Below are 12,764 nucleotides of genomic sequence, written 5' to 3' on the forward strand. Positions count from 1 at the left end.
TAGAGTCAAGTCTGTCCAAAACTTTTATTTTTCCTTTATTTTCCCACAAGTTGCAGAGCAGCTGCTGGCCCTGTAAAAATACTTGAAATGATATGCAGCTTGGAGGGGGACTCTGGTGACTTCGATAAGGGCATGAGGGAAGAATGCAGGAAGAACTCTTCCTGTGTTACCCTCATAGTTTGCAGTTGATTGCTCAGTCTGTTTTATAACACCCACTTCAGCCTGAAACCAGAAGCTCTGACAATGACAAATCCATTCGGATCAGATACTATCATTTTGGGGTGGGGTAGCAAGCTCCATTCCCATCTGTTGATAGAATTATCTCTGCTGTGAACCTTCCTCTTATCTGTTGCTCACAGCAACATTTAAATAGTCTGTTTTTCCCCTTAGAAAGCCACAATGGGGGATTATTTTAAGCTGCAGAAGCAGTGCTGTCTTTATTATTATTATTATTTTCTTCACTCTCAAGGCCAGATCTCCTGCTGTTAGAATTCAGCAATGAAGTGAAGTCTGGTCACTGATACTTGCTGAAGAGCCCACACAGTCTTTCTTTGTGTGGCCTCCCCAAAACACTTTGATATGGCTGAGAGTCCTTTTAGGGGATGATAGGTTGATTTTTCTTTCACCCCTGTGTTCTCACTAGTGTGCACTGTGTAACTCACTGAAGTTTTCAGGCAGAAAGATTGCATCTCTGCTTTATTAACATCAGCAACAACTATACAAAGCATTCAGAGCTTGCTAAAAAAATACTCAAACCTTTCACTTATCATAGTTCAGGAGAGCTCAATGTGAAGGGAGGATGATTTGACCAACTGCACTGACAGACAGACTTGAGACAAGGAACCAGGTGCCTTTATGACTGGTCTGTTGATAAAACCCAGAGATGCTGGAGCTGGTGACTGGCTGCTTTGGACTGCATAGAGGATCACTGCAGTTGTGCAAGAGCTTGAAATCAGTTTTGATTGTGCTTAAACCAGTATATCTTTTTCTAGGCTGCTCTTAACTCAGTTATTAACACTGTTTTCTAATGATCATGGCTTCTTTTATCCACTGCTGCATGCTTCTTTTATCTACAGGATTGATATGAACTCTGAATTACAAGCCAGAACAAAGAACTGCTATCTACATCTCACCAGGGGCCTAAAGCAGGAGGCAGGGGGAATGTAAGAATTGCAAGGCTGTAGTAACCCAGTCTGGGAACTGATTTTATCTTTAAAGCTGTATCTGTTTCCTTGCTGTTTAATCTTATTGCATTCTCTGCTGGTTTTGGAGCACGTAGAAAGAAAACATATCTGACATCACCATTTTTTGTTTTGTGTTTTCACATTAAAAACCCCAAACTTGCCCTTTCCAGGTTTATTTCTATGTGTGCAACACTAGATTGGATCCCATGATCATCTCTATAAAACAGAGTCCCAGAAGTTAGAGATCAGAATGGGTTAGTAAGCTGCCCACTGCATGATGCTGTTAATCTGCTTCAGCTGAATTGTACTTTTGTGTATTTAATGGTTTACCTTACAAAATATAATTAACATACCCATTTCTCATTTTGATACCAAGAATAGTGCAGCTGCCTTCATGCAAACTGGTGCTGCTGGTCATGTGAAATGAAAGTCAGAGGAGTGGGAAGGAACATGAAAGCACTGTGCTTGAAGCTCAACTATGTCTGGGCCTGGCCACCAAACTGCAGAGTATCAGAATTTCTAGTCTGTTTTTAGACTGAAATTCTGAACAGTCAGCATCTGAGAAGGACACACAGCACAATACTTAGCAATCTCCTCTTGTGCATGTTTTGTTGCTTAATTTTCTCTAAGTGCCATTTCTGCATCTAACTCTTGTTAACAGAAGAGAGGAGCCAAAGGCAGCTTTTGGTCTTTGTGCAGAATAATAGTGTGTATGTGTGGATACGTTCACCCTCAAAGGCTGGATAATGTCTGTATATGGGAGGGGAAAGCTCTGTTTATTGCAGGAGAGGCTTTTTCTGTCTGCTGGAAATGAAGCAGAAGGGAGTTAGTTTCACAATGGAAGAAAAAGTTTCACTTCTTTCCCTAAGAAGTTCATTGTTTCCCTATGTGGAGTTTGCTTTTCATTTAGCATCACAATCCTTACAGCAACTCTCCCTGACCGGGGAGCTTCTTGCTGGCAGGAGGAGATGGGGACTGAAGTTTCTGGGGACCAGAGGCTTGGCAATGGATTTTGAGACAATGCTGGTGCTGACCTTGCCTCCAATAGTGTCAACAATGGATTCCTATGTGTATGTCCTGAAGTGCTTCTTCAGATCTTAGGTGTGCATTAAAAAAAACCCACAAACACATTATTTTAGTGGCACAGTGAAAGGTAAAACCCTGAGCCTCTTCCAGCCAATAGAAATGTTATCTTTGTATTTGTGGGGCCACTAAACTGTGTTAAATACAGAGGCCCCATCCTATGTTCTTTAGGCTCTGTCAAACTGGTTCCAACTGAAGGGGTCACACATCCAGAATTTGGCATTTAGCTGAAGTACCTGATAACACCAAGATACTTGGGTGCACCTGACCAACTAAATGCAAAATTACCACAGGGACCCAAACAGAAGGAATCGAAGGTGAGAAGCCTGAAAAGTTTGTTCAAATTTTGGAGGTTAAAATTGAAAGCTGTGAAAACTCTGTTAAATTTATCGTGCCCTTATCTCTGTTAGTCTGGAGATCTCAGCACAATTTTCAGCTCCACAGAGCTTCAGCCTTTGAATTAATATAGTGGATGTTTTCCTCAGCAGAAGGCAGTGTCTGCCTGTGTAGCTCACTCTCACTCAAACAAAAGCATCAGAGGGATAAATATGGGATAAATGATGATTTTTGCTAAATGGAAAGAGCCTCTGAAGTTAACAGCAGCTTCAGCCCTTCATTTTTCTCTCTATTTGCACAGGACGGAGACCCCACTGAAGACCTCTGTGACCCCCACCGAGAGCTGCAGTGCAGCACTACGTGTATTTGACAAGCTGAGTTCGACACTCAGTGTGCAGAGTGTCAGTTTGTCAAATACCCCAAGTGAGGCATTTGCTGAGCAACACGGCGGCACATCGAGGGACCAGCTCCGTCCTCCCGCTCAGGCAGGAGCCTTCCTCTCCTGATGCTGCTCCTCTCCAAAAACCCAGTGAGGTATTAAACCCACAATTACTGAGCACCTGACTCTGACCCTGTGCTGTCAGGATTCCCTTCCACCCCAATTTTGGAAGCAACTATCAAGTTACTCCTCCTAATGGTAAATTGGTACGGAGGTGGTGCTGGTGCATTTCCTCTGCATTGTGATGGCAGAGAATTGGATCCTGGCTCCTTATTCTTTGCAGCCAAAGAATGGAGGGTTGCTCAATCTGTTTTAAAATTAGACCATGGAGTTCATTGCTTCTCCTCATTGTTTGGAGAAGTTTCCTTGGTTTTGGGTGGTTATTCCTAGTCAACACTTACAGCAAGGTTGCCTATCACTTTTCTTGCACTTCTGCTCTTTGGTTGAAATGATTCCCTCTAAATCATCCCACCTGAAGATCTAATGATTGGTAAGCATTTTTAATAACTGACTTGTAGCATATCAGACCTGCAGCTTGAAATATCTCAAGGTGGGGGAAATGGTTGGGGGGGGAGTGCCCAGTCCAGTTTGACAAATCAAACTCTGAAAGTGTTTAACATTGAAAACTCAAGAAATAAGAAAAAATCCTGAGCCCCTACTGACTTGTTTTGGGACTGTACCACCAGCAAGATTTGCAATATTTGAGAATATTGATAAACTTTACTAAGCTTTTGGACTTTTGTTGCAATTATTTTTTTGCTGAATATTTTGAAGAAGTTGGTGTTTGTCCAAAGTTGGGACCAATGAATTTATATAATTGCCAAGCAAATCCTGTTCTGCTTTTTGAAGAGGTCAGTATGTGCACTTCTGGACAAACATGGTCCTACTCCTTATGACTCACACTCCTGTGGTCTCTCTCAAGCACCTACTCATGACTCACAGACATCACTCTGATCTTTATCACTGAGGTCAGCTTCAAAAAAGAACAGTCTGTTATTTCAGGGTCTGTTTTGTGCCCAGTGGATCCCTAATGAAGCAGGCAGCTGTGTCAGCCCCAACTCTTTCTGCCATCATAGACCTCAAGTTTCAACAGACCTAAACGCTTCTGCACCACAGCTAGACAAGCGTTTGTTTATGCTCTTTAGCATTCTCTCATGCATTTCCAGCCTTTGCTCTCAGTAGAATTTACCCTTCTGATTTTTGTAGATAACTCCCTCAGTTCCTTCTAGATGGCTGGGGGGAAGGGAAAGAAAACTAACCTCTTCCTCTACTACAAGAACAAATATCAAATTATGATGGGACAGATTTCTCTTCCTCTCCCTTCTGAGAATGGCAGGTTCACAAGGGCTCTGAAGGCCAAGGAGAACCCGCCAAGTGTGAAAGCCAACGGATCCCCTCCATTGTATGTGCACATCAGTTGCTCCAAAGCATGGGGAGCTGCAGGTCTCATGACATTGTGCTGGCCACTAGAAATAGTGTGGGGTTTGGGGGCAATGTAGTTTCAGAGTGGAAGCTGAGGTTTCCCTTCCGTGCTGGAGAAGAGCTGGTGCTCAGCAGATGAGTCATGTCACTGGGTGAGTGACCAGCACGAGGAAAGGAGAAGTTCTGCTCCATGGTAAGGCAAGACACTTATCTCTGAGTTTTTGAAGAAAAATGTTCTGTTTCCAATAGTTTTTACCACCAAACATGCCAAAAACACAACTAAAAATTAATCACACACTGCACAGACAGAAACAACAGCCTTGGCACTGGAGAGAGGCTTTTTGTGTTTCAACTGTTTTGCTGCCTAAGACCAAAGCAGTTTTGCTGCCCAGTTTTACTGGAGCATCTAATCAAGCACTTTCAAGGCATTTTACAAATGTGAGCACCCAGAGGGTCCCTGTAATAGGTCCACATTAATACACCTCTGTTGTAATCCAGACAAATTGACTTGTGTCCTAGAGTGAATCCATGTCAGTCTGTTGTGTCCAGGGAGGTCCCTTGCTCAATTGTTATCCCAGATGTCCCAAATGTCTCTCTATTTTATCACACCTCTGTCCCACACATTGTCAAAAATAAACACTTGAATTTCCTTCAACATCAATTCTGCTTTTCCAGGAAACCAGAGGGTGGCAGTTGGGAGCCTCATCACCTACAGGGTAGCTCCCCATTGCTCTAACCAATGAGCTCCAGCCTGACAGCAACAATGACATTCCTGGGACATCCCCCCCTTCCACCCCATTCCTTTACCATGCTCTAACAAAAGACAAGGAGGATGTACAACCTGTATTTGTTGGGCTGTAAAAGCCAGAGGACATTTGCAGCACAACCCCTGGCTCCTCACAGTCTGGGCTCCCTTGGGATGCTTCAGAACACACCTCACCAGTATTACTGGCCAGCAGCACTGCACCTAGCTACACCTTGACTTGCAGGCTAAAGACATCTGTGTTTCCACTCCTTCAGATCCCTTCTACCTCACCTTGGTCCTTCAGGCTGACAAGAAATGATTTGCTCTATAAAGGTAGGTAGGTAACCACTTAGGTGAGGGTTTCTGCACCAACGGGCAGGGCCTCATTTGGCAGAGCCTAAGAAGCCTGTGCAGTTGCCCTGGGTGAAAGCAAGCAGTGAGACTGGTGTATTTATCAGAGCAGAAGGCAGACAGGAAGAAGAGTTTCCTTTGATAAAGTTTACTATTTAATTTCTGCAGATCTGCTTGGCTGCTCACGTGGAAAAGATGGTACTCTGCTAAATTCTTTCTATTTCATATTCTGATTCCATTGCATCCACAAGGTTCTCATACTCAGGATTTTTCCTGATGCATATGCTGTTAGGGCTGCTGTCTTTCATGGCAAAAGTGTCATTGGATGTTTCAGTTTTAGACTTTGCCTCTTTGTGTAGGCAGCTAGCAGGGACTTCCACATCAGTCTTGGATCTCCTGACATCTGCAGTGCTATGGCTGAAACAAGAGAGACATTATTGAGAAGGACAAGTAAATCAGAAGCCATTTGATTTATGTCTTAGTCAAAGACAAGATCTACCACATTATCTCTGGAACAGCAACACTTATATTAAACTAGCTAGGGCATGGGAGGCTCCAAAGACAGTAGAAAGTAACATTAAAACCAAAAGAAGCGATAACCTGTTAATACTGGTACCATAAACTCTTGTGGTATTATTACATTATTTGCAAAACAGTTACCAGCAGACTGTCCAGCCTTTAGAAAGTATCTACCAGTAATAATCAGGGGAAATGGCTGCAGATGGCTGAGGTATGCATAGGACTGTAGTATGAAGGGATTAAAGGCTGAGATGAGGACAGGGCAGAAGGGACAGTCCTATGATTGTAAGCAAATTAGAATTACAGCAAATAATACTTGGATAAGCAGTAGGATATGCTTCTAAAAGAGAAAGGTGTATATGGAAGGAACTTATCTTGAGGGAAGAGTTGACAATTCCTGTCCTTTACTTCATGAAATAATGGTGGGAATTTACTAGGGAGGAGGACGTTTATTCCCATGGCATTGGCAGAGCAGGTGTTAAGAACCCAGGATATCTTTCTCTCATTTTAACACATTAAAGAACAGACTCCTGCTGCCTATTATACTAAAATGTTAATGTCCTCATGCTGCTGACTGAAAGGACTAACAAGGTATTCAGATCCTCGCCCTGCAAGTCAAAGAAACCTTTGGCTTTTCACTGAGCAAGGAAGCTTTTGGGAAACCGACATCAGTATGATGCCCTCGGCACCTTCTTAACGTCCCAGGTGACAAACTGTACTCACAAAGCAACTGCATAGGGAGGCTCTGGGGAAAAAAAGAAGAATCAAAGATGTGCACCAACATATTTTCTACTGAAAATACGAAAACACCCAGCTGTTTCCAGGCATTCCCGCCGTCAGGAATCACCCTCCCACCCTGCCTCTCCCCGGAAGGGACCCGCTGGGGCCGGGAGCGATGGGGTGGACACCATGGAGCCGTGGCAAGTGCCGCGCCATCCCCTCGGGCCGGGGCTGCCCGCTCCCGCCCGCCCCTCCCGCAGCCGCTTCCTCGCCGCTCCCACCGTCCCGGTCCCGTCCCGCCCCGTCGCTGCCGCTCACCCTCTTTGCTCCGGCTCCGTCGCCATCTCCAAGCCCCGACAGCGGCCCCAACAGCGGCCCCGACGGCGGCTCCGACGGCGGCTGCGCCCAGCGCCCACGGCAGCGCGTTTCGTGCGGGGGCACCTGCGGGCGGAGGGAGCGACGGCGCTGCGGGGCGGGTCCGTGCGGTGCGGGGTCCGTGCGGTGCCGGGCCCCGCCAGGCCCGCGGGATGCGTTTGAAGGGATGGGAACCCGCAAGAAGCCCCCAACTGCAGCCGAACCCCGGGTAAAGCGCGACGGCCGCGGCTGGGGTCAGCGTTCGCGGCCCCTTTCGGCGGGACACACAGAGCGAACCTGAGGCAGCAACCGCGCTGCGGCAGGGCCAGGGCCGGGGGTCCCGGGGCCGGGGATCCCACTGCCTGGGCTCCCCCGAGGGTGGCCGGCCGGGCGTTTGTGCCCTGCAGCGCGTCAGCCGTGGAGGCAGGAGCCGGGCGGGGAGGTGCATCTGCAGGTGCTCATCAGCCCGACGCCACCTGTGCAAATGTGATTTCCAGCCCTCTGCTCACCTGTGGGCACTCGCTGCGACACAGCACTGCCGGGAGTGGTGGGGGGGCTGGTGTGGCTGCCGGCGCCACGGCTGGGCTGCTGCGTGATGGGGGAATCTGCGGCAGAGACTGGGTGTCAGGATGTATCCCCCACTCCCTGTCTGCAGCACAAGCCAAATGAGAGCAAGTATGTGCCAAGGGCAGGAGCCAGGCTCCCATCCTGCTCAATCCTGGTCCCAGACCTATGAAAGAGGAACCTCATTGCCTCCGCCTTGTGCAGTGGAGATGAGGAGCTCCAGGCCAGGGACTCACCTCTCACTATCAGCTCCACGACGCTGCTCTGCTGTGCAGTCCTAGCCCCAACCCCGTTCTGTGCCTCGCAGTAGTACTGCCCGGTGTCGGAGGGCTGCAGGCTGTCCCATGCCAGCTCAGCCTGGCTGCTCAGGAGCAGGGCTTTCCCTCCCGGGGTGCCCCTGAACCAGCGGTAGCTGATGGGGGGGGACCCGCTGGCCACACAGGTCAGGCTGGTGCTGGCTCCTGCCGGGACCGTCAGCCCCAGCTCGCCGGCCCTGACGATGGGCTTGCTCACTGCAACTGGAACACAAAGCAGATGGGGCCCAGGTTGAGGTGTGGAAGGGGTCCCCCGTCCCGCTTCCACGGCAGCTCATGCTCTGGCTTCCAGGGCTTTCCCAGGAAAAAGAGGGGCTGTGCTGTCACATCAGCTCCCTGCAGCTCAGTTCACCTGAAGTCAGATTTTCGGTAGCTATGTCAGCATTGCTACTGCTGTATCACACAAGTCCTACTCTGAGGAGTTGGTGCCCCCCTTGTAGAAGGACGATTCTCCCTGGCACACACTGAGGGTGCTCAGGAAGGGGAGAAGGCAGACTCAGAGTAACACCTTCTTACTGTCCCACCGCTGCAAGAACCACAGAGGTGCTGGCTACCTGCACAAAACCAAGCTCAGATCTGGATGTTATCTCAGGCACCACGGGCTCAAGTGGCGCGTTGGTAGATCCAGGTTGGGGTGTGTACTAACTGATCCCCCTTCCTCAGTCCATCCCTACACCTCCACAAGTGGAGAAGGGCTAACACAGCACAGGAAGAGGATGCCTCACCACCCAGCCTGTAAATGGGTAGACAGTATGGTGTGAAGGACTATTCCCATCAGCTGCTGCTACTGCTATGTGCTCTGTGGGTTACAATAGATACCCAAGAGCAAGGCTTTATTGCTGGGTTTACCTTTGACGACTGTAACTGTAGTGGTCACCTCCTGTGTTATCAAGCTGTTATTTTCAGACCTCCAGATGACTTGACAGGTGTAGTGTCCGCTGTCAGGCATCTCAAGGTTCTCAATTAAGAGTGAGGCATCCCCTGGGCTGTGCTTTGGGACGCTGACCCGGCCTCGAAACCGAGACAACAAGACATGGTCACCAGAATCGTCCCTCCGAAGGACGGTGGAGGTGCTGTGGTCTCGCTCCAGGCTCCAGATGAGTGTCTGCTGTGTGAAACCTTCTGAGGGCTTGTAGGTACATGGTAAAGTGGTAGATCCCCTCCATGTGCCCTTGACCTCGTGGTTGCCAGACAGATCCAGGAGGGCTGCAGGGGACAGCAGTTGAAGAAATAAGAACGCAGCAGAGAACATCCTCAGGATGGAGAGTAATCACTAGGCAGTGGAATTCAGTGTGTGGCCATGTCTTACATGTGCTGCAGACAGCAAACAGCTAAACCAGGGTCTGTCCCCACCTCACTGAGCATAGGGAAGGGAACACCTCCTTTCACCTCATGGCTGTCTTTATTGTTTCTCTCTGGACAGTTGCCAGTTCTCAATTCCATCTCGATACAGAGAAGCACAAATCCTGTTCCTGGTGGCAGCATCCCAGCTACAGTCTTCACAAGACCTTCAGGAGCATCTCTAACAATTGCTGTCTAGCCCCAGCCTTTACACCCTCCTGCTGCTGCTTGGCCTTCTGCTTACTCTTGTATGAGTTATCAAACAGCAGCAGCCACCCCCTGCTGACATGGGATGCTCTTACAACACCAGTTGAACTGACTTCTACCTTCTATATGGAGGAAGGGTGAACAAAGCAAGCATACTTCTTCACTGCCATTAACCATGAATGCAACATGTTTGCATTCATTAATGTCAGTGGGTTTTTATGTGACTTCCCTGGTGCCCACAGGGCCCGGCAGTATGGCTGTGGGGTAGGAAGCCTGTCACAGAGCAAAGGGGGAAGGCAAACACCTCCATCTGTGTCCATGGGGACAGCTAGGGGGACTACTGGGCCTGAGCAGAGTGGAACTTTGTTTCTGACATGGAGCCTTGGTTTCCCTTTACCAGATAGAGAGGGCAGACACAGCTCCATTCTTCACATCTCATGTCCCAGTCAAACACAACTCCTTCACGTACCATTTATTAAAGGTTTTCCATTTCTCTTCTTCCTCTTCACAGACTTTCACCAAGAAAAACTAAGAGTGGAAGCTATTTAGAAAACTGCTCAGAAGTACCCTCAAGGCATTTGGTGCACTCAAGGTGGAGTACATTTGCTATCCAGTGTATTCATCTGGACACAGTTTTGTTTAAACACCTTTCCTGTGTTGCTTTGCATTGCTGTGTGCCATGAAATCACTGCCAGCATCCACTGACTCTCTGCAGAGCAGCTGCACTTTGTGCATGACCAATTTCAACATTATCAGGGCTGACTCTGAAGCAGAATGGAATGGGAAAAGTTCAGCACAATCAAAATCCCTGAGATGGCAATTTAAAAATAAGTATTTCCTTCCAGTGACACTTCTTAAACTGGGATGTAATCTTCCAGACAAACAATGTGAATTCTCCCACTGGAGGGAAATGGAGCTGGACCAGGCAGAAACTGGAAGGGCTAGGTTAGAAGTTGGAAGACTTCAGAGGGATTTGTATTGTCTCTAATACATGATAACAGAAAAAAAACCCAAGAACTCTCATATTCTGGCTGATTTTCTAAGAAAATGGAACATCTTCTTTCCCATCCTGCACCAGCTGCCCTGGCTGCAGGCAGGAGCCTTTAGGGATCTGCTCTGAGGTACGAGACCTGGAACAGGAACAGTGCAACAAAACCAGTCTTTGTGATTTAGACTTAGAGAACTTCAGATCTGACCTAGATTTCTTGGATCGTACCTGCTTCAACCAGATAAGCACCCTGTGAGGCACCCAGGGGAGCACAGGAGAAGAGATGGCATTCAGCTCATTCTTCCCAGTCTCTCCAGCTGTCTGCCCGCTGACAACACAGGTTCCCTGGGAAGTGCTTCTTGTAAGTAGCAAGTTACCAGAGTTTAGCTGGACTTGACTCACTTCTATCCATACCCCTTATCCTGCTCCCCTTTTCCCCTCTTCCCCAGAAAAGCAGTAATTATGTTTACCCCTAACTCACAATAAGTTGCTTGAGAGACAGATCCCAGAAACCTACAGAGCTGTGGGTTTTAATGCTGAAATGGGGAACATAATTTCAATGTGTTTGTTCTAAATGTCAGGAGCAATTCTGTGCTTCTGTATACAACTTGTTAAAGCACCTTTCTCCTGTTTCCCCAAACATTGCTCTGCTGGTGTCAGTGTCATATGTGCTCTAGGAGTGTCATAGGCATATGAATTGAAACAAAAATTCCAGCATCGTCTCTCCTAATGCTCTTAGAGAGTCAGCAGATCAGGAGAGACCAAGGGCGAGCATGTATGCTCTCACCTAATCCCACAGTTACAGCTCCTCCACAGGACTATGCTGGCAGAGCCATGGTGATGCATTGTTAAATTCTAGTGACAAGAATATTCCAGCTTCACAAAGGGTGTTTCTGTCAGACCAGAGCAGGTCCTCTCCCAGGGTCCTGAACCATCCTGTTTTGTTCTTGCTTTGGTGCATGGGAGCTGACCTTCTCCCCAGTACTGCCCCATTTGCTCCACTCCTAAAAAAGCTCCTTGTATCTCATACCAAAAGAGACTCTCTTGAATCCCCAGGATCTATTTTTCATTTAACAAACTAAAGACTTTCCATACTTGGCCATTTTTAAAAATTAAGACAATATGATTGAAAAAGTTTTCCCTACCCTCTCAGTGCTCTGATTTTTATTGTTATACCTTGAAGCGTTTACTCACCGTTGCAGCTGGTGAAAGCCGTCACAAGCACCACTACCCGCACGACTGCTCCCATTCTCCCAGAGCTGCAGGTCTGTCCTCCTTTCCCTGCACTTTGTGAGGGACCCCCACACTCCTGGGACCAGTGTGCAAGTGAAGAACACTTCCTTTTCTTTTGTCTTTTGTCATCTAGGATCCTCTTTCTGAAATATCACGAGTCCATTTCACTGCTGACTTAGGTGAAGGGTAAGGGATGGACAGAGACTGAAAGGATCTTTCCAGTTCCATTTCAAGTTCTCCCGTCTCCCCCAACTTCTCTTATCATTCTCTTGACTTTTCTGACTCATGCTCTTTGTTGTTATTCTTCATAAATGCATGGTTTTCTTTCTTTTTTTCTCTCATTGCTTCCACATTAGCATTCACTTCACAGTGGGAGAGCTTTATGATGACTAGACAGTCATCATAAACCTGAGGATGCTTGTGAGGCATTAATTCAGTTTCCTCTGACTTGTATGTGATGGTGTGGCTCAGCAGAGTGCTCAGCATCTCTCTCCATCATACCAGGGCTCAAAACTGGACATCCAGAAACAGAAAAGCAAGGTCTGAGTGCACTGACTCACCTGGCACCATGCAGGAGCAGGAGGCAGAGACCAACCTGTTGATGCTCAATTCCACTTCCTTGGTGTTTCTTCCTGCTGATGGACCTCAGCTTTTTCACCACACACATGTACCAACTTCTGCAGCAACCCTGTTCACCTTCTGAGCAGGTCATCTGTGACCTGAGTGAGGAAGACAACCAGCCCTAGCTTCTTCACCAAACAATCTGAGCCTTTTTGACCAGAAAACTTAGGATGCCACTTCTGTTTTAACAGAAAATGTGCAGAGAAGCATTATTAAAACCCAACACCCTGCTCTTTACTATGATAAGAATTTCCATGCAAAGTCTCCATTAACTACCACCTGCCCAGAAGCTCTGCCTCGCTGCAGGGTAGCTACAGATGCAGTTTTACCTGCCAGGGCTATG

General features: G+C 47.6%; 1 protein-coding gene across 1 annotated transcript; it reads right to left on the reverse strand.

Annotated features, from left to right (window-relative positions):
* Positions 1-4,677: 4,677 nt before the first annotated feature.
* On the reverse strand, positions 4,678-12,222 carry LOC104559169 (V-set and immunoglobulin domain-containing protein 4). Its single transcript, XM_062006491.1, has 7 exons — positions 11,762-12,222; positions 8,881-9,237; positions 7,954-8,235; positions 7,663-7,758; positions 7,118-7,240; positions 6,803-6,824; positions 4,678-5,977 (listed from the first exon to the last, which is right to left on the reverse strand). The coding sequence occupies exons 1-7, from the start codon at positions 11,814-11,816 to the stop codon at positions 5,767-5,769; spliced, it is 1,146 nt and encodes a 381-aa protein (XP_061862475.1). The 5' UTR covers positions 11,817-12,222; the 3' UTR covers positions 4,678-5,766.
* Between the last annotated feature and the right edge of the window lie 542 nt (positions 12,223-12,764).

Source organism: Colius striatus, chromosome 13, assembly GCF_028858725.1.
Source record: "Colius striatus isolate bColStr4 chromosome 13, bColStr4.1.hap1, whole genome shotgun sequence".
In the NCBI taxonomy this organism is placed as follows: domain Eukaryota; kingdom Metazoa; phylum Chordata; class Aves; order Coliiformes; family Coliidae; genus Colius; species Colius striatus.